The following is a 23,462-nucleotide window of genomic DNA, read 5'->3' as shown; positions in this document are numbered from 1 at the left end:
AGCCAGAGATGTGGGTTTCTGTACATGTGTCTGAGTCTGTGGTTTTAGCAGAGTGTTCAGAGTCCATGGCTGCTCTCAGACCACACCCAGGCCTTTCTCATCTCAGGCCAAGGAGGAAGAATGAGAGTGAAGGTTCAAATTTGCCACTTCCCAATAACTGGCCCACAGACATGTTTGTACAAGCCTTTCTGTCATCTTTAAGAAGGGATACTGATCTGACTCAAAGCAAGTGCTCAGTTAATGTGCTCAATACATCATTACTGTTGTTGTTGTTACTAAAAGACAGTCACGAAAAGGAACCAAAACCTGAGCTTCTGAATGGCAGGTGAGTGACTGTTTTCTTCTACTTCTCTGCATTTGTAACAAAAAGTGTTTTACTTTTATCGTTTAAAAAAGTACATGCTTTCTCCAAAATATCAGAAAAATGAGATTATGTATGAAAGGGCCCAGACAGTGCCTGGGAGTAAGTTATCAACAGAAGTATCCTCCTGCAGTGAAAGTTTGAATAGATGTGATTGGGTGGGAAAACATGCATGGTATTTGCAAACATGTAATAAATTTCTGCCCTTTAATAAAGCAATTTCTTCTCCCCAGATGTCAAGGGAAGAAGGCACAGAAGTTGAGAGCTCAAAATGCTGAGGCACCCAGGTAAGGAGACGTTGAGGGGGTTTGAAGGAAGAGCGCTCCCTGGCCACAGTAGAACGCAAAACACAGAGAGAGAAAGGTGGACGCAACTAAACAAAGTGTAGTTTATACACACAACAGCATATCATTCACTCTTAAAAAGGAAGGACACTCTGACACATGTGACAACATGGGTGAGCCTTGAGGACATTATGCAAAGTGGAATAAGCCACAGTCACAAAAGGACAAATACTGTATGCTTCACATATCTGAGGTCCCTAGAGCAGTCAGGTTCATAGAGACGGAGAGTAGAAGGGTGAGTTCCAGGATGGGGGTGGAGAAGGGAAATGGGGCACTGTTCACGGCGTGCAGAGTTTCACATTACTAAGATGAGTTCTGGGGAAGGGTGTGGGTGATGATTACACAACAGTGTGGATGGACTTAATGCCACACACTTGTACATTTTAAAATATTTAAGGTGGTAAACTTTATGTTATGTGTAGTTGACCACAATTTAAACCTATGTAGAGAGAAAAAAAGAGACTGAACCCAGAAGAAAGAGGAACGGAACAGACAGGATGGAGCAAGTCTCTGGTCTCCCGGGGTGGAGGGCCATTCACCGGAGAGATGACTCACAGAGGAGGGGTCCACCAGGGAGCATGGCCGAGGGGGAAACAGATGGAGGGGGGCAAAACCTGGTAAGGTCAAGGCTTCTATCTGCACTTGGCCGCTGGCCCCTCAGGGTCCTGAGCTAGGGGGCATTTACAGCTTGAGGACTCAGCCAGGGATGTGGCCAAGAGGATCAAGCCTCCTTCTCTCCTCAAAACCCGAGCTTGGGGCGGAGAAATTAGGACCTGGAGGGTGTGTGTATATAAATAAGCAACTAAGCCAGGCACCATCCTCCAGGGGAGGAAGGAAGAGGAATACTTTGAGCATCTATTCCAAAGAGAAGCAATTCCAAGGCCACAGTGCTGAAGGAATGCAGACATGGGCTGGCTGACCCCCAGATAAAAGAGAACTGGGTATAGTCAGGATGTCCTGAAAGGCGATGGGCTGGCACCTGGGCCCGGATGGAGGCAGAGCCTGGTGCTTGGTGGCATAATAACAACAGAACCATTTATTGAGCACTTCCTGTCTCTGACAAGTGCTTCTCTTGGTCCATCATGTATTCCTTTCAGCATCTTTATGGGTAGCAACTATTTCTACCCTCACTTTACACCACGGTAAAGTGAGGGCTGGAGATGAAAGTCACCTGCAGACACTGGGCCTTAAAAAGCCCAGTGAATCTGCCCCCAGGGAATCCTGGTTTCCTTGCTGCTTCACCTCCCAGCATTGCCTCCCACCACCCCAGACCCTGAGCCCCTACTCACTTGAACTGGTGCTCCCGGGAACTGCGGATCTTGGAGGAGAAGCGCTCGGCCAGCTTCTCCAGGCTGCGGGAATACTCAAGCTCGATCTCAGCTTTCCGGCGGAAAAACTCCTGGAGGTCCTGGAGCAGCTGCAGCCTCGACTCCGACTGCTGCTCCAAGCACTTGAACTGCTCCACCAGCTGCGTGCGGATCTCTGTAGGCAGAGGCAGGAGCAGGCTGTGAGGTGAAGGGGACAGGAGGGCGATCTGCCCGGCCCACCCACCGCCAGTGGCTGAGGCACTGCGATGCCAGCCGCCCCCTCCCCACCATCTGCCACCCAGAGCCTCTCCAGGCACTGGCAGGACGATTGAGCAAATGCCAGGTTTTGCCACAGTGTAACCTAATGTTTCCCAAAGTTGAATCACCGCATGTCACACCACGATTTTTGCCATACCCACACATCACCTGCATTATTATTTTTTCCACATGATCTAGTAAATTCACTCACTTTTCTTACTGAAAACAACTTACTTAAAACATACAGTTTAATGTCATTATGGCAAGGGTAAAACTAGAACCACTTGCTGTCTTGGTACACAGAAACTTGATTCAACAAAAACAAAAATTTTGTTAAAATTCTCTCCAGAGACTATTGCTTACTAAAGGCCTTGAAGCCTAAGCTTCTGAGTCTCCATCAACAAGAGGAAAATGGGAGCATGAGAGGAGTTAAAGACAGACTTCTTTCAGGTGTAGTCAGGACTGAGCGAGGGCAGAAGGGATGCCATTCACTCTCAGGTTTCAGGGTTATTTAAGGTTATTTAGGTTATTTATCTCTCAATCACCTTGAGATCCCATGCATCATCATCTCAGGTACCACCAGAGAATGTAGTCCAGACTTCAGGAAATCCTGACAGAGCAAACCAGGTCTGTGCACCCAGGGCAAAAGTTCACAAGCAGGGGCTAGAGATAAAAATCACAGCCAGATCCCAGTGGTTGTGTCACTGCTGCCGTCACCACACAGTACCCTCTTCCCCACCATCCCACAGGCTGCCCAGCAGATTAGTCTGTCCACACTGTGCTCACACCAGCTCCCTGCTCAAAGCTCTCCAGGGCCCTCCTCTAGCTGAGTATTAAGTCCAACTCCTTAGCACAGAGTTCAAGGTCACCCACTATCTGACCCCAAACTTCTCTGTATCTCCCCCCAGTGAACTCACTATTCCTTCAAACTAGTCCCTGAGATGTCCAATCCTATTGTAGAAACGGGCCTCCTGTCTGAAAAGGTGGCCAGTACCATCTTAGCAATCTTTGGAAAAATGGTCTTCAAAGCATGCAGCGCCACTCTGGGGCACTGGAAGCCTTGCCGGGGGCGCAGGGCAGGAACTGTTACAAAGGCATGGGTTTGAGACCCTACTTCCATTCCCACTCTTTCTTCCTTTGCCTCGGCATCTCTCCTTTCCCATCTGCCTCTTCACAACCATCCTCTCTATTTGCAGAAGGCCATCTTCTCCCTTATTCAGAATCTGATTACGGTGCAATTTCTCAAAGAGTCAAGGTAGAGAACAGTTAAAAACGTTGGTGCTAGCAAAACTTCTTTAATCTAGGGACCATAAAGCCCTGCTACACAAAGTGTGGTCCATAGACCAGTAGCATCAGCATCTTCCATAGGCTTATTAGAAACACAGCCCTTGGTCAGTCCTGACTATATCTGGAGAAAGTCTGTCTTTAACTGCCCTCCCACTCCCGTTTTCCTCTTGTTGATACAGACATAAGTCTTAGTCTTAGAAACAACACCCACAGACTTATTAGAAACCTTAGGTCCCAACCAAGACCTTCTGAATCACAATCTGCATTTTAACGAGATCCCTGGATGGTCCTTGTGAACCTTAAAGCCATCCTATCTATCTCATTCTGAGAAGCACCCGTTCTGTCTTACTTTTTATTTTTAGTAATTATTTATCAAATTATAAAACATTGATATTATTTTGATGAACTGCATGATAAATCAATATGAAATAAAGATATTTAGGGTTTTATGGTCAAAGCAAATTTTTTAATGTCTGTTTCAATTTACATACATATTTTGGACAAAAAGAAAAGAGAAATCAATAAAAAAGTTCAAGCATGAAAACCTATTATGTAAAATTCTGTGAAGGAAGTAGAAGGGAATTATGAGTTCAAGAAGGTAAAGATAGGAACAATATAACTATAAATTTTCTGACTTGTACAGGTAATTTTTGATGAGTGGTGGTGAATACAAATGTTTTGTGGTATTTATCTTCAGTTCAGTTCAGTTAGTTCAGTTCAGCTGCTCAGTCGTGTCCGACTCTTTGCGACCCCATGAATCACAGCACGCCAGGCCTCCCTGTCCATCACCAACTCCCGGAGTTTACTCAAACCCACGTCCATCGAGTCGGTGATGCCATCCAGCCATCTCATCCTCTGTCGTCCCCTTCTCCTCCTGCCCCCAATCCCTCCCAGCATCAGTGTCTTTTCCAATGAGTCAACTCTTCGCATGAGGTGGCCAATTACCACCATGCAATTCCACCCATAGATCATATCCAGAAGAAACTAGTGTTCATGTCTACACTCAAAATATGGAAAATATTCACAGAAGCTTATAGCTAAATATTAGAAACAACCCAAAATGTCCATTAAGAGTACACCAGATTTTTTTTCAAAGGGACAGTTTATTTCAAAATGCTTGTCAGTCTTAAAATTAATGGTAAAGTGAGTTTATGCAAGGAGTAGATAAGATTTTTTAAATGTGAGATGTTCATTCAACGGAATACCATATGGTAAGGGTAAAAATGATCTACTGCTACCATGTTGATGGAAAATAGCAAGGGAAAAAATAAGATCATGCAAAAAATAACTTATGGTGACTGAGTTCAGAGAAATGATCACCTTTGGGGGCAATGACTGAGAGAGGGTGCAAGGTTGCATTCTGGAATACTGGAGATAGACCATTACCCCTTCATCTGGTAAAAATTAACTGAGCTTCACACTAAGATCTGAGCATTCTACTGTACATAAGTGACACATCGATAAAAAGGCAAACTAAAAATTGCTGTTATTTAGTTTGCATTTGATACAGTTAAGAGGGTAGAGTAATTTTATTCTACAAGGTCAATATTTACAATATGGCAGAAATGATATCCTTTGTAACTGTTTAAATTTCTGGTGAACATTTCAGATGTCAAGTTAAAATGTGTGAGGCAAAAGAGATTTTTTTTCCCCCCAAAGTTCATGTAGAGGGTAGGCAAGCAAAAAAGTTTTAAAACCAGTGTTTTAGAGGCCAAGCACTGCCCCTCCCAGGAAGTCCTGGTTGGCTCAGCCCTCGTGACCCCACTCTGAACTCCCATGGTACATGCAATTAGTCTCAGAGCGCCTTGTGCTGTTTTCTTTTAATGCTTTCATGGGTGCATGTCATATTAGCTCCTCAAAAGAAATTTTAAGATCTGACAGTGGATTCTCCCAGCACAAATATCAATATCTGTATAGCAAATCCCTATTTACCTTTACCAAAGTGCTTTTACCCAAGGACATCAAATGTTGTGATTATGGGAATCTCACCCAACACGCATACACACACACACACACACAAACATACACACCACACACACCCACATACAACGCACACATCACATTCACATGCCACATGGCTTCACATTTACACACATCACACACACCTACCACACAGACACATACCAGACACACATCGCATCCATACACCACAGAGACTCACACACTGCACAAATACCACACATACCACACAATCACCACAACCACCACACACATTCATACATACATACCGCATACCCACTAACACACCACATCCCAAACACACCCCACACACATTCACACATGCTATGCATATACTATACCCACGCCAGACATGGATATTATTATTATTATCCATTTTTACAGTTGAGGAAACCAAGACTCTGTGTAAACTTTCAGGAACTTGTCCAAGGTCACATTTTGCTCTACTGACTGTAACAGTCTACACAGGCCCTCCTTGATATGGCTCACTTGTTAACCTGGACTGAGATGCCCTCACTCCCACAAGTGCAAGCCCTGCCATATTAATACATAGTTATAAAAATGTCTTCTAAATATTTTAAAAATTACTTTTAAATCATCTACTATTTGGGACTCAGTAACCTCAATAATAATCATGAGTACTTACAGAGCACATCATGTGTTCCATGCCTGATGTTGAGTTCTCTGGATATTTATCTCACATAATCTGTATAATATCCCCGCTAAAGTGGGTGCTACTAGTATTCCCCCACCTTTTCTCCACAGATGAGGAAGTGGAGGCGCAGAAATAAGTAGCCACTGGTCATAACAGCTGGTGTGTGGCAATTAAGCTAGGAATCAAGCCTAGGTCCTCAGTTGAGAGCAATGACCCTCCAGACACCTCACTAAAATGAGGCCATATTATTTTCTTTCAAGACTTTAATCCATCTGTATTCAATTTCTTGTATCCTTTTTGTAACAAGATGATGGGCTAAAGAGATAGTATTTATCAAGAATGCTGCAGCCACTCCCTTCCTCCATTACAGGGCATTATCGGGAGCCAACGTTCTATTTTAGAGGGAAATCTCATAAATCACACTTCGCTGACAGGAGACGATTTGGAAGCAGCAGAGAAACCTCCCTCAGTTCACAAAACCAGCTGGAGCCTGGAGCAGCTTAGACAGCCCAGAGTCAAGCCTCTCTCACAGGAGACGCCCTGGCAGGAGCCAGACTGCTGCCTGCCTGCCCGCGCTGTGGAACCTGCTGGGATCTGATTACCCATCTCCTTATCTCTAACTCCCTTCCAAGTTGTTCCTCCTCAGAGCCAGCACAGATTTGGCTTTTCTCTGGTCGGAGATTTCAAAGAGAGAGAAAAATAAATAAATAAAACAACTGCTTGCAAGGCATAGACTTCATTCAGAAGACGGTCCCCCTAGGAATAGTTCCAATCTCGGCATAGCACTGAGGAGCGGAAAAATAAGAGGGGGTTGGGCAGGGAGGAGAAGGGGCTTAGAGAGCCGGGAAAGGCTTTGATATCAGAACATTTAGAGCTGCAGGTGACCGCCCTGACTCCTGGCACAGCCTCCTGGTTTTACGGAGGAGTAAGGCCCAGAGAAGTTCTCCTGAAGCACAGCTCTCCCTGTGTCTCTCCATGGAGAAATAGGAGAGAACAAATCTGACTCCATACTGTATTTGTCTCTTTTACTTTAACCTTTGTCTTCTATTGCTTTTGCTACAAGTTCATCACAAGTTTATTAATTTAATAATGCCTAGAACCTGAAATATACAGGATAGCCTATTCTCAAGGCTCTGCCCTAAAAATCTCCCGTGCTCCACCTACTTACCCTTTCCTCCCTACTTGCTCCTTCAGTCATATAGATGGAATCATTTTAAAACTGGCTTCTTTTACCTAGTAATATGCACTTATAGTTCTCTCATGTCTTTTCATGGCTTTTTTTCATGGCTTGATAGCTCGTTTCTTTCTATTGCTGAATAATATTCCATTTTCTGTAATAATATTCATGGTTTCTTTATCCATTCACCTTTTGGCAATTATGAATATTTGGGGCAAGTTTTCATGTGAACATAAGTCATAAGACTTCCCTTGTGGCTCAGCTGGTAAAGAATCAGCCTGCAGTGCAGGAGACCTGGGTTTGATCCCTGGGTTGGGACGATCCCCTGGAGAAGGGAAAGGCTACTGACTCCAGTATTCTGGCCTGGAGAATTCCACAGACTGTATAGTACAAGGAGTCTCAAAGAGCTGGACACAACTGAGTGACTTTCATAAGTCATCCTCACTCCATCTGGATAAATACCTTTTTGTTAACTAATAACCGGATGCTCCAATACTTTGGTGTGAAGAGCCAACTCACAGGAAAAGCCTGATACTGGGAAAGGTTGAAGGCAAAAGGAGAAGGGGGCAGCAGAGAATGTGAGGGCTAGACATCATCACTGACTCAGTGGACATAAATCTGAGCAAACTCCAGGAGACAGTGAAGGACAGGGAAGCCTGGCATGCTGCCATCCATGGAGTTACAGAGTCGGACATGGCTTAGTGACTAAACAACAACAACAAGACTAAATTTAACAGCAGTTTTAGGTTTAAAGAAAAAATGTGGAATTTTAGTTTTTAAAATTAGTACAAAATTCAAAAATTAGAAAGGGTATAAAGAGAAAATTTTCTCTTCCACTCTTGTTCACCAGCTACCTAGTCCCTCTCTAGCAAGGTAACCAAGTTTCCAAGTTCATGTTTCTATAAATAATGGCATATTTGAAAAATATTATCTCCCCTGTTTTTATGCATATTATAGCATGACATTCACAGTGTCCTGTACTTTTTTCTTTTAAAGAATACTTCAGGGCAGTGGGGGTTGGAGACTTCCCAGGTGATCCAGTGGCTAAGACTGTGCTCCCAATGCAGGGAGCAGAGGTTCAGTCTCTGATTGGGGAACTAAGAGTCTGCATGCTGCATGGAGCAGTCAAAAAAACCGAAAACAAAACACGCATGCACACACACACGATACATTGGGGAAATCAACCCATGTAATTTTATAAAGAATTTTCACATTTCTTTTTAAAGCACTATAGAATTCTATATTCTATATTCCAAATGTTAATTTTTTTAGCCAGTCCCCTTTCCTGGAGCTTCAGGTTGTTTGCAATCATTTACCACCATAAAAAGTGCTGGAATAAACAACCATATACAAGCCTCATTTTGCACACATGGAGGGATGTGATCTGTGTGATGAATTCTCCACCTAGCAGTACTAGATCAAAAATTTCCCACCAGAAATTTATGAGAGGGTCTCCGGCACAATTAGAAAGCTGACATGCTGGGATTTACTTCAAAATAACCTTGATGGGGGACCAGGGAGTGGTCATACTATAGGTAAAAACAAACAAACAAAAAAACATGATTGGCTTTGAGTTGACTGGAGAAGTTTAGTTGTGGTGAAGAACATGGGGAAGAGGTTTCTTATACTATTCTCTCTACTTTTTGTAATGTTTGAAACTTTCCACAATAAAAAGGAGAGCAAAGAAAGTCAGACAAAGCCAGAAATGTGATACAGATCCTGCAGCTCTGGTTAACAGGTCTGACCAGTTAGAAATTAAGAATGCCAATAACTTGTCTCCCGAGGCCTCTGCCCCTAGCCTGCGGAGGGCTCTCCTGGGCTAGAGGGAGGGGCCAGAGAATGACCGTGTAAGAGCAGGCCCACTCAATTCTCATCCTTGCACCCTGTCCTGAGAATGTGGTAAGTTTTCTGACACTCCCTGGGATAGCAAGCCCCACTTTCACAGTCTGTATCCATCCTAAAAATCAAGATCCAGTGAGTGTGTGTCCCTCTTCTCCACAGAGGCAGCTGGGGTACCTTCCTCAGGATGAAATTTCAGGAGCGAACGAGGAGAATGGTATGTTTCACAACTGCACGATCCTGCCTGAATCTGGCATTGTTCTCATTCCTACTTTATGGATGAAGCAGTTGAGACTCAAGGAGTGGGTGAGAGTACCTAGGGTCACCCAGAAAGTGGCAGAGCCAGGGCTCAAATCCAGAGAAAGGGGTAGACAGGAACCAAGATGACCCAATCTCCAGTTTAGGGTGCTTTTCCTGGGGTTCTCCAGGCCTTCTCTTTCAAGGATCGAGTACCACTCCACCTCCAGTCTCCACTCCCACACTCCATCCGTCATCTCAGTGCCATTCTCATTGGTTCTGGTTGTCACCATGTCCCCCACTGCAACCTGACCTTGACCTCAGGCCCTCCTATGGTGGAGGGAAACATCAGTTCAAATCCTGGCCCTGTGACATACTTGGCTGGTGGACTTGAGAACATTTCCTCGTTTCTCAGTCTCATTTCCCCCTGTAAAATGGGGATGGTAATAATCTGTCTCATATTGTGGTCTTAAGGGCTGATAAGTGACCATGAAGAAAGTTTTTCATATAGTGCTTCATATACGTCAGCACTGCACCCAGTGGCTATTAGCCACACGTGGCTCTTTACATTTGATCAAAATAAAAAATTCACTCCTCAGTTGCACTTGCCACATTTCCAGTGCTCAAAAGCATGGCTACTGTATTGGACACTACAGAATATTTTCAATACTGCAGAAAATTCAACTGGATAGCGCCATATGAGAGGCTCAGTAATGGTTAGCTATGATTCTCATTTATTATTATTGCTTTCTGTGGCCATTTCTCATCTTCTCAGGTGGAATAAAGACCTAAGGCAAGAGTGACATCCATGTTTCATTACTCAGATTTTACGCTCAACCCCTCCAACTACAGCAGTGTAATGGGGCCCGCGAGGCCCGCAGAACAGCAAGATGGAGATCCATTCTCATTGCTGCCAGCCCAGCGCATAGCATCCTGAGGGATCCACTGCCCTCCTCCTCCAGCCTTAGGAGAGGCAGAGAGGATGAACGCAGTAGAGCCTGGAGCCCAGCCGCTCTCATGAGGTGGGCTGTTGTCTCTGCCAGAGGCCACTGTGAGGTCTTGGGCAGACAAGTCATTTTCTCTGAGCTGTTTTCCAGTCTGTAAAAGGCAGGTATCTACAGATATCCTGCAGAGCTACTGCAAAGATCAGACTAGAAATAACGTGTGGGATGTGCCGGACGCCTAGAAGACCCTCTGCAAACAGCCTCACTGAGAGGCGGCAGGACACAGCAGGAAGGGAACGGCCTATGGGCTTTGGGGAGAGCCAGCCTGGGTTCCAAACCTGGTTTTCTCCACTTTGTATAAGTCTCTTTGGCTCTCTGAGTCTCTTTTCTAGTCTATAAACTTGGGAATAACAATACCCTACTGGTGGGTTTGTCAAAAGAGCGAGAGGTGGTGTCCCCATGAGGCTCCCGGCTCTGTGCCTGGTATCTAGCGGGTAGGCAATAAACGGCAAGAAGGGGGCGTCCCTGCCGCTGCAGCCGCGCAGAGTGAGCAGAGTTGGCTGACTCCCAGGCCCAGGCCGCGCCCTCTGTCCACAGGCCCTCAAGGACGGTGGATCGCCCCGCGACAGCCGGGTGAATCATCCTTCGGCCTCTTGGCGCTGGGTTCCCCCCCTCCTTCCCCGCCTCCCCGCCAGCCTTGGCCTACGGTTCTTTCCTTCGGGTCCTGCACCGAAAGCCCCACAGCCCCGGCGCAGGCCCTGCACCCCAGTCTGGTCTACCAGCCTCGTGTACCTAAAAAGGCTCCTCGTCATGGGGCCCCGCAACCAGTAGGGCGCCGGGGTCCGCGCTCCGGGGTAGGGGCAGAGCGCAGCCGAGGCCAGGCCAGAAGCGGCGCCGCGCCGTTTCCCCGGCAACCGCCGCCGGCCGCGCGCCCGGCCCAGCGGAGCCCGCCTCCCGTCTGGAAGCAAGCTCCTGTCTGCAGACTCCAGCAGGCTCACAGCACCTTGTATTAAATTACCTCTCTCGTTTTGCCCAGGACCCCTACCACTAACATCAGTCCGTCCCTGATTAACTTTGACCAGGCCCTTTCGCATCCTTCATCACTTCTGACCACAGAAGTGGGCAGCAGGGAGCGGGTGGCTATCACACCATTTTGCAGGAAATTGAGGCCCACGAGAAGGTAAAGGACCTGTGGGAATCACAGGATTCAAGCCCGGCTGGCCTGACCCTGCTAGGTGGCGCCGGCGGCTAGCTCTGCTCCCCACCCACACAAGGGATCAGACCCAGAATGGGTTTGTTTCTCAAATCTTATTGCTGCCTCAGCCCTGATAAATGGGCCACTGGGTGATGCGGGGCCAAGAGCTGAGTCTGGGATCAGACTTGCTGAGTTCAGAGCCTGGTCTTGAAGCTTGCTAGCTGTGTGAACTTCAGCAAATCAGTTAGCCTCTCTGGGCCTTGGCTTTCCCATCTGCAAAATTCTGGAAGGAAAAAACAGCAGAAAATGACTGCTTAGTGCTTCCCATAAAATTGTCTCCTTGTTCAACCAAAGCAGTGAATATTATGCTACAGCCTTAGGAAGAGGTCCCTACTACTGTTATTCCCTTTTGCAAAGAAGGAGACTGAGGCACAGAGAGGTGAAGTGATTTGCCTAATTTCACCTAATCATTAGCTCTGAATCATGTAGCACTTGCCAGAGATGTTTCCTGGGTGCCTGTGTGTGTTTATGTTAGTTGTTCAGTTGTATCCAATTCTTTGCGACTCCATGAACTGTGGCCCGCCAGGCTCCTCTGTCCGTGGAATTCTCCAGGCAAGAATACTGGAGTGGGCTGCCGTTTCCTTCTCCAGGGGATCTTCCCCACCCAGGGATTGAACCCAGGTCTTCCAAACTGCAGGCAGATTCTTTACCGTCTGAGCTACAGTGGACTCCTGGGTGCTTACTATATGTACTATACCAAGTCAGCCAAGCTTTTACACTCTGTCTTTATCCATCTCACAGTTATTCAGGGTAGTGAAGGCCAGGCTTAGAATAGATGATCAAATCACATTGACTCAAGGCCTCCTTGAAACAAATTATGTCCGCTCCCAGCTTACTGGGAGGGGTGAGAAAACACATATGTGGCAAAGGAGCTGGGTGAAGTGACTGGCATTTCCCTCTCTGCTTCTCATCACCAGACCCTCCCCCAGGAAGAAAGCACAGTACATGGGCTAATGTTTTGGAAAAAAATAAGAATTATTTAATGATGGTGATGACCATGCTCTTTGTCAACCAGGTAAATCTTCCTCTAAGAGGAAATTATCCGGTTCCAAACAAACTAAGGAATTACAGTCAGGTTGCCAAGATGAGAGATGCGACTACCACTTTCCGCTGAGGTCCGAAGCACAGACCCCGCTCTGCAGCATTGTAAGCATCCCTACCCCCATTGTTAAACCACGTTTCTCAAGCAGAGTTCATAGCCGAGTGGGTGGGAGAGGGGGTTTCCCTACAGCATCTGGGCCGTGTCCAAATAGCAGCCATTCCTTCTCAGGAAGAAGTCAGACAGAAGTTGCCTACCCGCCTTCCAGATGTTCGGTGAAAAGCAAAGAACGGTCAGAATAAGGCCATGGCTCCTCCTACCAGAAGCTGTGAGTTAAAATGGGACGTGATCAATTTTCAACACGAGGTTAATATTCACGGCTTTGCTGCTCAATGGTCCTTGAAAGATCAGCTGCATTTAGATGGGAAAATATCAGGAATCATTAATTTCTGAATTTCCAGCTGCATCCTCTGACCAAGGGCATCTTCCTTTATGTTTCCAATCCTACCCTGCTCCTAGAATTCAGAAGTCAGAGAACTAGGGACCCCTGGAAACGTCTAAGTACTTCCCAAAGTTCAGAGCCATTCCCACAGGTGTCTCCTCTAAAAACCCTCTATCCTGTATTTTTAAAAATATATTTCTCTACATCACCTCACTTTTTACACAGTACTGCCATAAATGGAAAAACCTGAGTCACTCTCCATTAATGGAAGGTAACTGTAAAAATAAATACAATGATCATAAAATAATGTTATTAAATTCTACCTAGAGCTGAGACCAGTTTTTTGGGGGGGTGGGGTTGTTGTTGTTGTTTTTTATATAAAAAGAGTTTGGTAAGTATTAGAGGAAGTGTTGAAGACACACTAGCACCTAACAGCAATTTTCTCCTTAAGAGGGGTTGAAGGAGAATTAAAAAACATAAGTATCTATTTGTGTGAGTCAATGTTATTTAATTCTGTCTCTGTGAACCACCTAAAATTATCCTATATACACAGCATCAGTGGTGCTCGTCCCTCCCTTCAGGAAACAATAACTGGTCTAGCCCCTTATTTCACTAAAGGGAAACTGAGGAACGGAGACCCTTACCCCAATGTGGTACCAAAATCTGTGTCTCCCAGCTTTTTGGCCACTGCTCTTTTGATTACAGTTCTTCATACCCAAGTTCTTTCTTCTCTGCTGTGAGGACAGGCACTAAGAGCAAGGTCGCTGTCAACCACCAAGTTGGCTCCTCACAAATATTTTAGGTGAATAAAGGAGCTAGTCAAAAGAAACAATGTATTATAGAAGGCTGAATAATGCAGCCCCTCCAAAGACATTCAGTTCCTAATCCCTAGAACCTGTGACTATCACCCTAAATGGCAGAAAAGGACTGTGCAGATACAATTAGGTTAAGAATCTTGAGATGAGCAGATTATCCTGAATCATCCAAGCAGACTCTAAATGGAATCATGAGTGACCTTATAGGAACGAGAAAGAAAGAGATTGGCACAGACAGAAGAGGAGGAGGTGATGAGGTTACAGAGGCAGAGGCTGGAGTGATGTGGCCACAAGCCAGGGAACGCCTGCAGCCCTGGAAGCTGGAAGAGGCAAGGAACAGTTCTCCCCCAGCGTCTTTGGAAGGCGTAAGTGGGACCCTCTGACACCATCCTAACTTTGGACTGGTGAAACTGACTTCAGACTTCTGGCTTCTAGAACTGTGAGAGAGTTAATGTGTGGTGTTTTAAGTCACCAGATTAGCAGTAATTTCTTACTGCTGCCATGGGAAACTTATACAGTCTACATTACACCATTTTGAAAGCTTTAAAGAATGATAGAATATGGTCTAAGTAGTGAGTGATATAGAAATTCAGATGACCAGAAGAGGGAGGGATCTTGGTGTGCTGAAGAGTCGGCTGAGACCTCATAAAGGAAAAGAGCCGAGGTGGAGTTTGTAGGATCCAGAGAAGCAGAGAGAACTAGCTGGGCATCTGTTACAGAAACCCACAAGCATTTACTGAACGCCTACTGTGTCTGTGTGAGAGAACAAGAGGAGCTGTGGTGGAAGTATGTTTACAACAGGATCCCTGCCTTCAAGGAACTGCCAGTGTACGTGAAGATAAGGCATACCTAAGTGAAAAAATAATTCGCAACATGAGATGAAACAATTCCCTTTCTAGGATCAGAGGCATACACCAAAAAAAAAGTATGTGCAGAAATGTATATCACAATATTATTTATAAAAGTAAAAACTTGTACACAACATAACATAATCCAACAACAGGATACTGGTTAAATATCCTCACACATCCATGCAATAAACTTCTCTGCAATTTAAAAAATCATGTTGTTTACTGTTTACAGTAGCCAAGAAGATACGGCAACCTAAATGTCCGTCAACAAAGGAATGGATAAAGAAGATGTGGTACATAAATACAATGGAATATTACTCAACCATTAAAAAGATGAAATAATGCCATTTGTAGCAACATGGATATACCTAGACACTGTCATACTGACTGAAGTAAGTCAGACAGAGAAGGAGAAATATATGACGTCCCTTATATGTGGAATCTAAAAGGAAATTATACAAATGAACTTACAAAACAGAAATGTGGTCTTGGAGAATGAACTTATGGTTGCTGGGGGAAGGATGGTAGAAAGGGACACACAGGGAATTTGGGATGGACATGTACACACTGCAACATTTAAAACTGATAACCAACAAAGACCTACTGTGTAGCACATGGGACTCTGCTCAATGTTTTGTGGCAGCCGGGATGGGAGAGGAGTTTGGGGAAGAATGGATGCATGTGTGTGTATGCCCGAGTCCCCTTACTGCTCACCTGAAACTATCACAACATTGTTAATCGGCTGTACCTCCATACAAAATAAAAAATAAATAAATAAATAAATAAATAAATAAATTGTGCTATATAATAGTTAATCATACAATGATCTAATAGTTATTATAGTTAATATAGTAGTTAACATGCAAGTTAATTGGAAAATGCCCATAATATATAAATAACAAAAGTGGGTTACAAAAATAGAAGGTATAGTTTAGTCTTCCTAAAATATAACTATAGCTATTTTTACACAGAGGAGAACTAAAGAATATACACCAAAGTGTGAACTGTGGTTATCTCTACATGGTGGGATTACAGATTGATTTGTTTCTTTGATAAATATTTCCTGAGCACCTAGGTGCTAAGCCATGACTTTCCAAACTTTTTCATAAGGGGCTAGAGAATAACTATTTTAGGTTTTGCAGGCCATACATTCTCTATTGCAACTACATAGTTCTACCCTTGTAGCTCAAGAAAGAAAAGACAGTATGGCAATGAATACAGATGGCTGTGTTTTAGTAAAACTTTATAAAGACAGGCAATGGGCCACATTTGACCCCTTGGACCTAAGTGCCAATACCTTTACTAATGACTGTGCTTTCCTATTTCTGTATTTTTCAAATCCTCTACATAATGGGCCTTATACCTCTAATATATGGAGGGGTAGCAACTTTTTAAAAATACTATCAATAGGCCCTGGAAAGGCCATGGTTGATTCTAGTAGGGTAGCATCTCCTCTCCTCCAGGGTGACAACCTCAAATATCTCCAGGGGTTAGGCAGGTAACAAAAATGTGATTAGAGAACTGGTATAAACAATACAGAGAGCACAGATCTGACCAAATTCATTAACATTCACTCTTTAATGTTAATGCTGTATCTGCTAAACAAAAAGGATCTATAAACCTCTAGTTTACGACTCTGGAAAGCCTTCCCAGCAAATGTCACTTTAGCTAGTGCCAGCCCTGATGGATTGAAACCCAGAGCATGGCGGATCCCACTCTGTCATGGTTGTCCCCACCTTGACCCCATTAACTCATGTTGAAATGACCAGTTGGGCCAGAGTGCTAATCTTCATTGAAAAGGTGCCTCCAGCCATGTGTGCACTCACCTGACAGTAATAGAATGCAGGATGAATTTCCTTGACCTTCTAATGAGAATGCCACATGGAAGAACATCCAAGGCCTCAGTGAAGCCCAAATACTTGATGCACATTGCAGCTACTGCTCACCGAGGCTTGCATGGGATGGAGAGGCACTACATCAGGCTGAGTGATTTATGTTTCTGAGAGCCGCATGAATTATTGCCCATTACCTCATCCTGGCAACTTTGCAACTTCTTGCCAATTGATTTTTGGAAAGGAGAGAATGAGAAACAAGACGGGTTGGGCCAGCGTGCGTGTGCGTGTGTGTGTGCATGTGTGTGTGTGCGTGCGTGTGTGTGTGTGTGTGTGTGTGTGTGTGTAAAACTCTGCAAGTTTTCAAAGGGAATCTTTGTCCATTCCACAACAGAGGCAGAGGTTAAATTTTCAAGGAGGTCGGAGAGGGGGCCTACTTAATTGAAGGAATTTTATTTTTAAGGTGTACATCAAGTAAGTCTTTACAATCATCACTCTCGGTTCTTGTTGTCAATCAGGAACATTTAAGGGAATCTCTTCGGGAGACTTTCCATGCCTCAGAGGACAGATGGAGTGCACAAGACACGACAAAAGGAGTCCAGTTATATACCTTCTCAAATGTTGAGTCCAGAGAACTTTTAAGAAAAGGCCCAGAAAAAAAGTACAGAATTATTATGGTTGCCAAATGGCTTAATAATGGGTTACAAGCCTGAGCACAGATAATGTTAGCACATGTACATGCTGTGGTCTGGTAAGACTATTTCTTACTCAAACATGGACTTGAAAAAATAGGTTCTGAGTTAATTCCAGTTCTGTCTCAAGGTATTAACCTTATCCATGAACTGGGATTAATGAGACTTATCTACGAATTGTGGTAAAAATCAAATTAGGAAATATATACATACAGGAAAGAGTTCTGTAAACAGTAAAGTAAAACAGGTATGATTCTTCTTCATGGTATGATTATTACTACATTTTATAAGAGTCCATTACCTGCAAATTAGAACAAAATGTGGCTGCATATCCACCAACTGCAATAGTGACACAAGCTCAACCACAGAGGAGGAGGTTACAGTGTCCTTAGCAGACACGCCTCCCAATGGTACAGCAAATATCGTCAGGCTGGAATCCCATCATTCACACTTGGGCTCAAAGCAAGCACTTACTACCTCAGTATAAATCCATTTGTCCTTCTAATGCAATATGGAACTCTCTGCCAAGTACATATTTCATGTCTTGGGTCCTATTACCAAAGAGGAAAAACACCTCATGTTTATTTGCTTGCCACTTGGCAGCAGAATGTAGTGGGTTCTTTCTGTTCCCTGCTGGGGCCATAATTCTTCATGAGATGTTGACCAAATAGCCTCACTCTTCTCGGTCAGTGGGTCAATGAATTGCTTTTTTGGTCCTACTCTTGAGAGTCCCTTGGACTGCAAAGAGATCCAACCAGTCCATCCTAAAGGAGATCAGTCCTTAGTGTTCATTGGAAGGACTGATGTTGAAGCTGAAACTCCAGTACTTTGGCCACCTGATGCGAAGAGCTGACTCATTTGAAAAGACCCTGATGCTGGGAATGATTGAAAGCAGGAGGAGAAGAGGACGACAGAGGATGAGATGGTTGGATGGCATCACTGACTCAATGGAGATGAGTTTTAGTAAATTCCAGGAGTTGGTGATGGACAGGGAGGCCTGGCATGCTGTGGTCCATGGGGTCGTGAAGAGTCGGACACGACTGAGTGACTGAACTGAACTGATGGATCAAACTCTGGGCTTCAAATTCCACAGAAAGCCGAGTGGTTGTATCAAGGTCTATTTCAGCATTAAGAGCTTACTGAATGTTAACCAAGTGGGCAATTTCTTAGTGTAATACCCCTCTGTGGCTCATTTGGGCATAATTCAGGTTATGTGCTCTATAGTTCTACGGGAATCATCTCCCAGCTAAAGTGCCCACTGCCTGCACCCTTTGCATGCAGACGAGCTCCAGCCCCTTGTCCTTCCCTTGCCTCTTCCCTTGGCCTCTGGTGATTTCTCCCAACAGTGAGGTGAATTGCTGGCAAGAGCACAACAATAGCAGATTCTAACTTCCAAAGCACTGCCTGTTCCCTTCTGTTCAGCCCCTATATCCTCCTTCTTGAATGAGGGTGGCTAGTGTGGGTCACCTTACAGGGTAAATGAACAGATAAAATGTCATCTCTGGATCCTGCACTTCCTGGTAGGAAATATATGAAATGTCATCAAGGAATACAGCAAAAACACAAATGCCAGGGGTGCTGATTCCTTTTCAGTATCTGTCTTGGAAAGGTTGAGGAGTGCGAGGCAAAAACCAGTCTTTATGAGGCTCTGGGTCCACTGCTTCCCATAAGAAGGGGACATAATGGATCTATAAGCGCCTGAGAGGGAGGGGGATGGTCTGACCTGGGTCCTACTTTCTGAAATTCCAGGGACCTCAGTGATCATCAAAGCCAGCGTCTCCTCCCAGGGAGTTCCATGCTCCTGTGCCCATAAGCCATCCCTTATTCCCACCCTGAACCTTCTCTCCCCACATATCACCTAAGTGAGGACACAGCACATTGAATCCCCTACTCATTCAAGTTACAAACTGGCCATCACCTTACCTCTCCCTTACACCCACACCTCCATCCCAAGTCCTTCTGCTGCCCCAGGACTTCTAAATGCATCTGCTTCTCTCCATCTCTACCACAACCCTGGTGAGAGCCTCTATCATCTCCGACCTGGAGAACCACAACAGCCTCTTCAACCAGTGTCCGTATCACACTTGTCCCATTTCCAATGTTTTCAAGTCAGTTCTTTGGAAAGTAAAAATCTCACTCATGTCACCACCAGCAAGTCCCTCTCCTCCCCACTCTTCACCTCCAGCCTAAAACCCTTCAGTGGATTATCATCTCTTTCAGGATAACAGACCAAGCCCTGGAGTGGCTACAAGTCTCTCTAGGATGTGCTCTCTCCACCTAGTATGGCATCATCTGGTTTGTCTGCCCCTTGTTCACTGTCCTCCGGCTCCCCGGCTTTCTCTATTGCTTGAGCACACCTGAGTATCCAATAGATGTTACATATGCACTATCCATATTTATTTATTTATTTATTTATTTTGAAGCTGAATTTTTATTCAGACTACAATTTAGAACACATTGCTGGAAGAAACACATAATCATTAAGATATAAGGAAATTTATATTGAGTGGTATCTATCCATTTTTAAATCCGAAAATTCATCCTTATTCATGCCCATGTATTCTTCTTTTCTTCTCAAGGACCTGCCCTTGAGAAATTCAGTGGAGACCAACAAATCAAAAATTATAGCAATGAGCTAGGATGGAGATATGCACAAAAGAGCTTAGGAGCCCACTAAGAAGGAAGCAGGGCCTCTGCAGGGAAGATGGTTAATGGCCAAAGCGATCAGAGGCTTCACTTGGCATCTGAGCCTGGCCTTGAAGGGCGGATGGTGTTCACCGGGTGAGGCAAGAGCAGAGACAGTGGCAGAAGTAAAGTCAATGGGTGAGGCCGCAAGGTCTGGAAATGCCCAGCATGTTCAGAGACTGTCAAAAGGCTCAGCGAGCCCATAAAGTAAGGAGTTCACAGCGTGCAGAAGCTCAGCTGGGAAGGGTTCTTCGGAGCCATATCGTGGATGACCTTGAAGGCCACATCTGGGGCCTCAGACTTTGCCCTACAGTCAATGCAGTATGGGGAACGGGTGAGAGGAGATGGGAGAAGAGGAGACCAGTCAGGAGACCACTATGACCCTACACTCAAAGACAGGGAGGCTCAGCTGAGAGAGAGATGAAGTTCCTTCCACAAAGTAGGCATTGTATGTGATGGCTGACAAATCTTTCTTTCTTAACTTTTACAGAGCCCCAGGCATGCAGCGGCACCAGGCCACTTTCAGGTGCGGAGTTTCTGGCAGTAGCCACCACACATAGCCTTTCTGTTAGTGTGTCCAGCTCAGAGTTCCGCTCCAGCTTGGCTGGTGGTGACGAAGGCCAGGATGTGACGTGCTGCCGCTGCCACATGAAGGCAGTTCTGAGCCAAAACCGAGACCAAATGTGTCAGGCAGGCAACCCCACATCTGCGTGTGTAGCTGAGTTCATAAACCTGTGAGAAGGAAGCCAGTCTGGGAGAAGAGGTAACCTCTAAGTAAAATATGGGTATTACATTTACCCCTCAGTCTGTGAACCCCTACGCATAACTCAAGGCCCAGTTCAACTGTCTCATGGGAGACACTGTGAGATTTCATGGTAAAGCTTGGCAGAGTGAGAGAAAAGGGCGTCTTCCACTCACTGGCTTAGAACAGAGATGGCTCTGGGGAGACATAGAGCAGCAGGCTCACAGGGGTGCCTAGGGGATGCAGCGCAGAGAGCGCTAGCACCACACTCTGGAACTGAGATGGTCATCCCACAGGGGCACCCCTGCTGGGGAAAGGGGCGATGCTTCACTCTTGGTTCCTGGCAGGAAGCAGATGTCAACTACAGCAGGAGCACACACTTGTTCATGGCACTTGTGAGGTACCTTCTGGACATCCGGCACTGCTGGGCCCCTGCCCGGATTGCCCCTTCTGCAAAGAACTTGAACTTCCCATCACAGGAGTCACTGGAGATGTGAGATAAGGAATCCAAGGTTGATCCATCTTGAATCAAATTCAAAATCTATCTGCTGGAGGCAATCTCACACAACTGATCTCACTTAGTGTGACTGCACACCTAGAGGAGCTTGTGGATGAGGAAACTGAGGCTCATTGGACAACCTCCCCAAGGCCACAGGGCCGCCACGTGCTGCAGCCAGAACCTGAGCCCAAGATTTTTGAGCCCAGGAAGGCTCGTTCCCCTAGTCTCAGCGCCTCGGCTTCCCACTTACCAGAGCACCAGGGTCCCCAATTCCGGGGACAGAACCATAAGCCAAATGAACCGCTCCTGGCTAGATTCCGGGCACAATGATTCATGAGAGAGGGAAGAGAAAAATAACACTGTGCTGTCAGCAAGAAGTGTTCAAGCGCTTCCTCTTGCACTTCTGTGGGACCTGGACGTGCTCTGAGCCAGGTGCTTCCACGTGACGAGCCAGAAGCAACGGCCTCCGGAGAGATGTGAAGCCTCTTGAAGGACTGCAGCCTACGCTGGAGCCACAACAGCAGATGCCAGAGTGCAACCCAGAGTTGCTGTGGGCTCAGAGGGGCACCCAGACCTCGCACCCAGATGTGGCATTACTTTCTCTGACCTCTTTCTCCCATCCTGCAAGGCCCATTTTTCAGAAGCCCCCTTTTCCAAGTTCAGGAATAAAGATCCAAAGCCCCACCTCCCACCCCCGGGACTGTATCCAGAGCCAGAGAGGGCTGCTGTTTTGATGGAGGTTTTCCTCCCAAGCCAGTGGGAGAAATGCCCATGGATCCAGTTTAGCTCCAGTGTCCAAGAGTACCTCCCATTAGCATTTCAGAGATGCTAATTACCAAGAGCCATAAACTCAAGGGAGGGTAGGAGGAGAGACGAAGGAAATGTCTGCTTTTCCTCCAGACACATGGACTTTTATCTGAGGGGGTGACCATGTAGGGCTGAAAAAAAGAAAACGAGGGGGAGAAAGCACCAAACATAGCATGTCTCTGCTCTGGGCAGATGGCAGGCAGGGGAACCTGGGGCACAATCACCAGCAATTTTGCAGGCAGAGCTGCACAGTGCTCATGCAGAAAAAGGACACCCAGCAAGAGTCACTTGTCATTTTCTTGGGCTATGGAAACATCTTTATAGAACAATTTACTCCCAACCGTCTCATCTGGGGAGACAGAGGAAGTGCCATGGGGTAAAGCCAGACTCATCAAATAGCTACTTTGGCAAAGGTGGCCCTGTGTCTAATAATACCTTACAACCACATAATGCTCAATGCTTTTCAAAACCCATTTACATCCATTATTTATTAAACCCCACGTGGCCTCCAGTTCACAATGGAGAACCTGAGATGTGGGAAACCGAGGATGTGGGGCCGGCAGGCAGGTTCCTGGTCTCGCCACCAACACCCTCCTCTGCCCCACCTTCCTCCCCAGTTCGGTTGGGCAAGTGCCCGGGGAGAGCGATCCTGCTGCCCACATCACAGCACTGTGAAGATTAGCAACTGCTTCCCAAACTCTGAGAGTTGGCCAAGGAAAGAGAGAATGAATTCCTTATAATTATGAGATGGGCAGGGAGGACAGCATCATTCCCATTTTCCGGGTGAGGAAAGCCACCTGACAAGTGTGACCTCCCCGAGGCCCCAGGTAGTGGTGACCTATGCCCTAGGATTTATCTTGCCCAGCATGCCAGGTTTCATTAAATGCCCCAAACGTCTATAGCCCCTCCCTGTACCCACTATCTTTGTCATGTGAATCTACAGTTATTTTCTCACTAAGAGGTAAAGTCTATTTCCCCACCCCTTGCGTCTGGGCTGGCCTATGACTTGCTTTGGTCGAAAGAATGTGGTGTGTCAGGTCCAGCCTGGGCCCCAGAGGCCTTGGGTGTTTCCACCTGCTCTTACGCCCCTGCCCTCGCCAGGAGCACATGCCCGGGCTAGCCTGCAGGATGACAGGAGACACAGGAGTGCAGCTGCATTGGCCTGGTTGCCCTAGTCCCAAAACATTGCCCCAGTTGTGCTCTTGGCCCATGTGAGTAGGCCCAGCCAAGATCAGCAGAGCTGCCTAGATGACATCCAGCTCACGCCAGACGCACGGAGGCTATGAGTTGCGTAGGCGGTTCTCATGCACAGTTCTGTGGCAGTGGCTAGCAGGTACAGAGCACCTGTCCCATCTGCCCATCCTCCCATGCCTCCGTCCATTCACTCAGCATGACCTGTTGAGTGCCTACTATGTGTCTGGCTAACAGGTACAGA

General features: G+C 45.9%; 1 protein-coding gene and 1 long non-coding RNA gene across 3 annotated transcripts in view; one reads left to right on the top strand and one right to left on the bottom strand.

Moving 5' to 3' along the window:
• SRGAP3 (SLIT-ROBO Rho GTPase activating protein 3) overlaps positions 1 to 23,462 on the bottom strand; it is a 244,554-nt gene that overhangs the window by 124,063 nt on the left and 97,029 nt on the right. For both annotated transcript variants that reach the window (XM_065933246.1, XM_065933247.1), the window contains exon 2: positions 1,995 to 2,187. In XM_065933246.1, the coding sequence (XP_065789318.1) occupies positions 1,995 to 2,187 (193 nt within the window). The remainder of the gene's footprint in view (positions 1 to 1,994; positions 2,188 to 23,462) is intronic.
• LOC136166655 (uncharacterized) lies at positions 63 to 6,769 on the top strand. The gene is made up of 3 exons (XR_010662969.1): positions 63 to 325; positions 595 to 648; positions 6,542 to 6,769. It is a non-coding gene; the product is annotated as an uncharacterized lncRNA (long non-coding RNA).

The sequence above is a fragment of the Muntiacus reevesi genome, chromosome 4 (genome assembly GCF_963930625.1).
Source record: "Muntiacus reevesi chromosome 4, mMunRee1.1, whole genome shotgun sequence".
NCBI lineage: Eukaryota > Metazoa > Chordata > Mammalia > Artiodactyla > Cervidae > Muntiacus > Muntiacus reevesi.
This window is presented reverse-complemented; position numbering and strand designations above follow the sequence as displayed.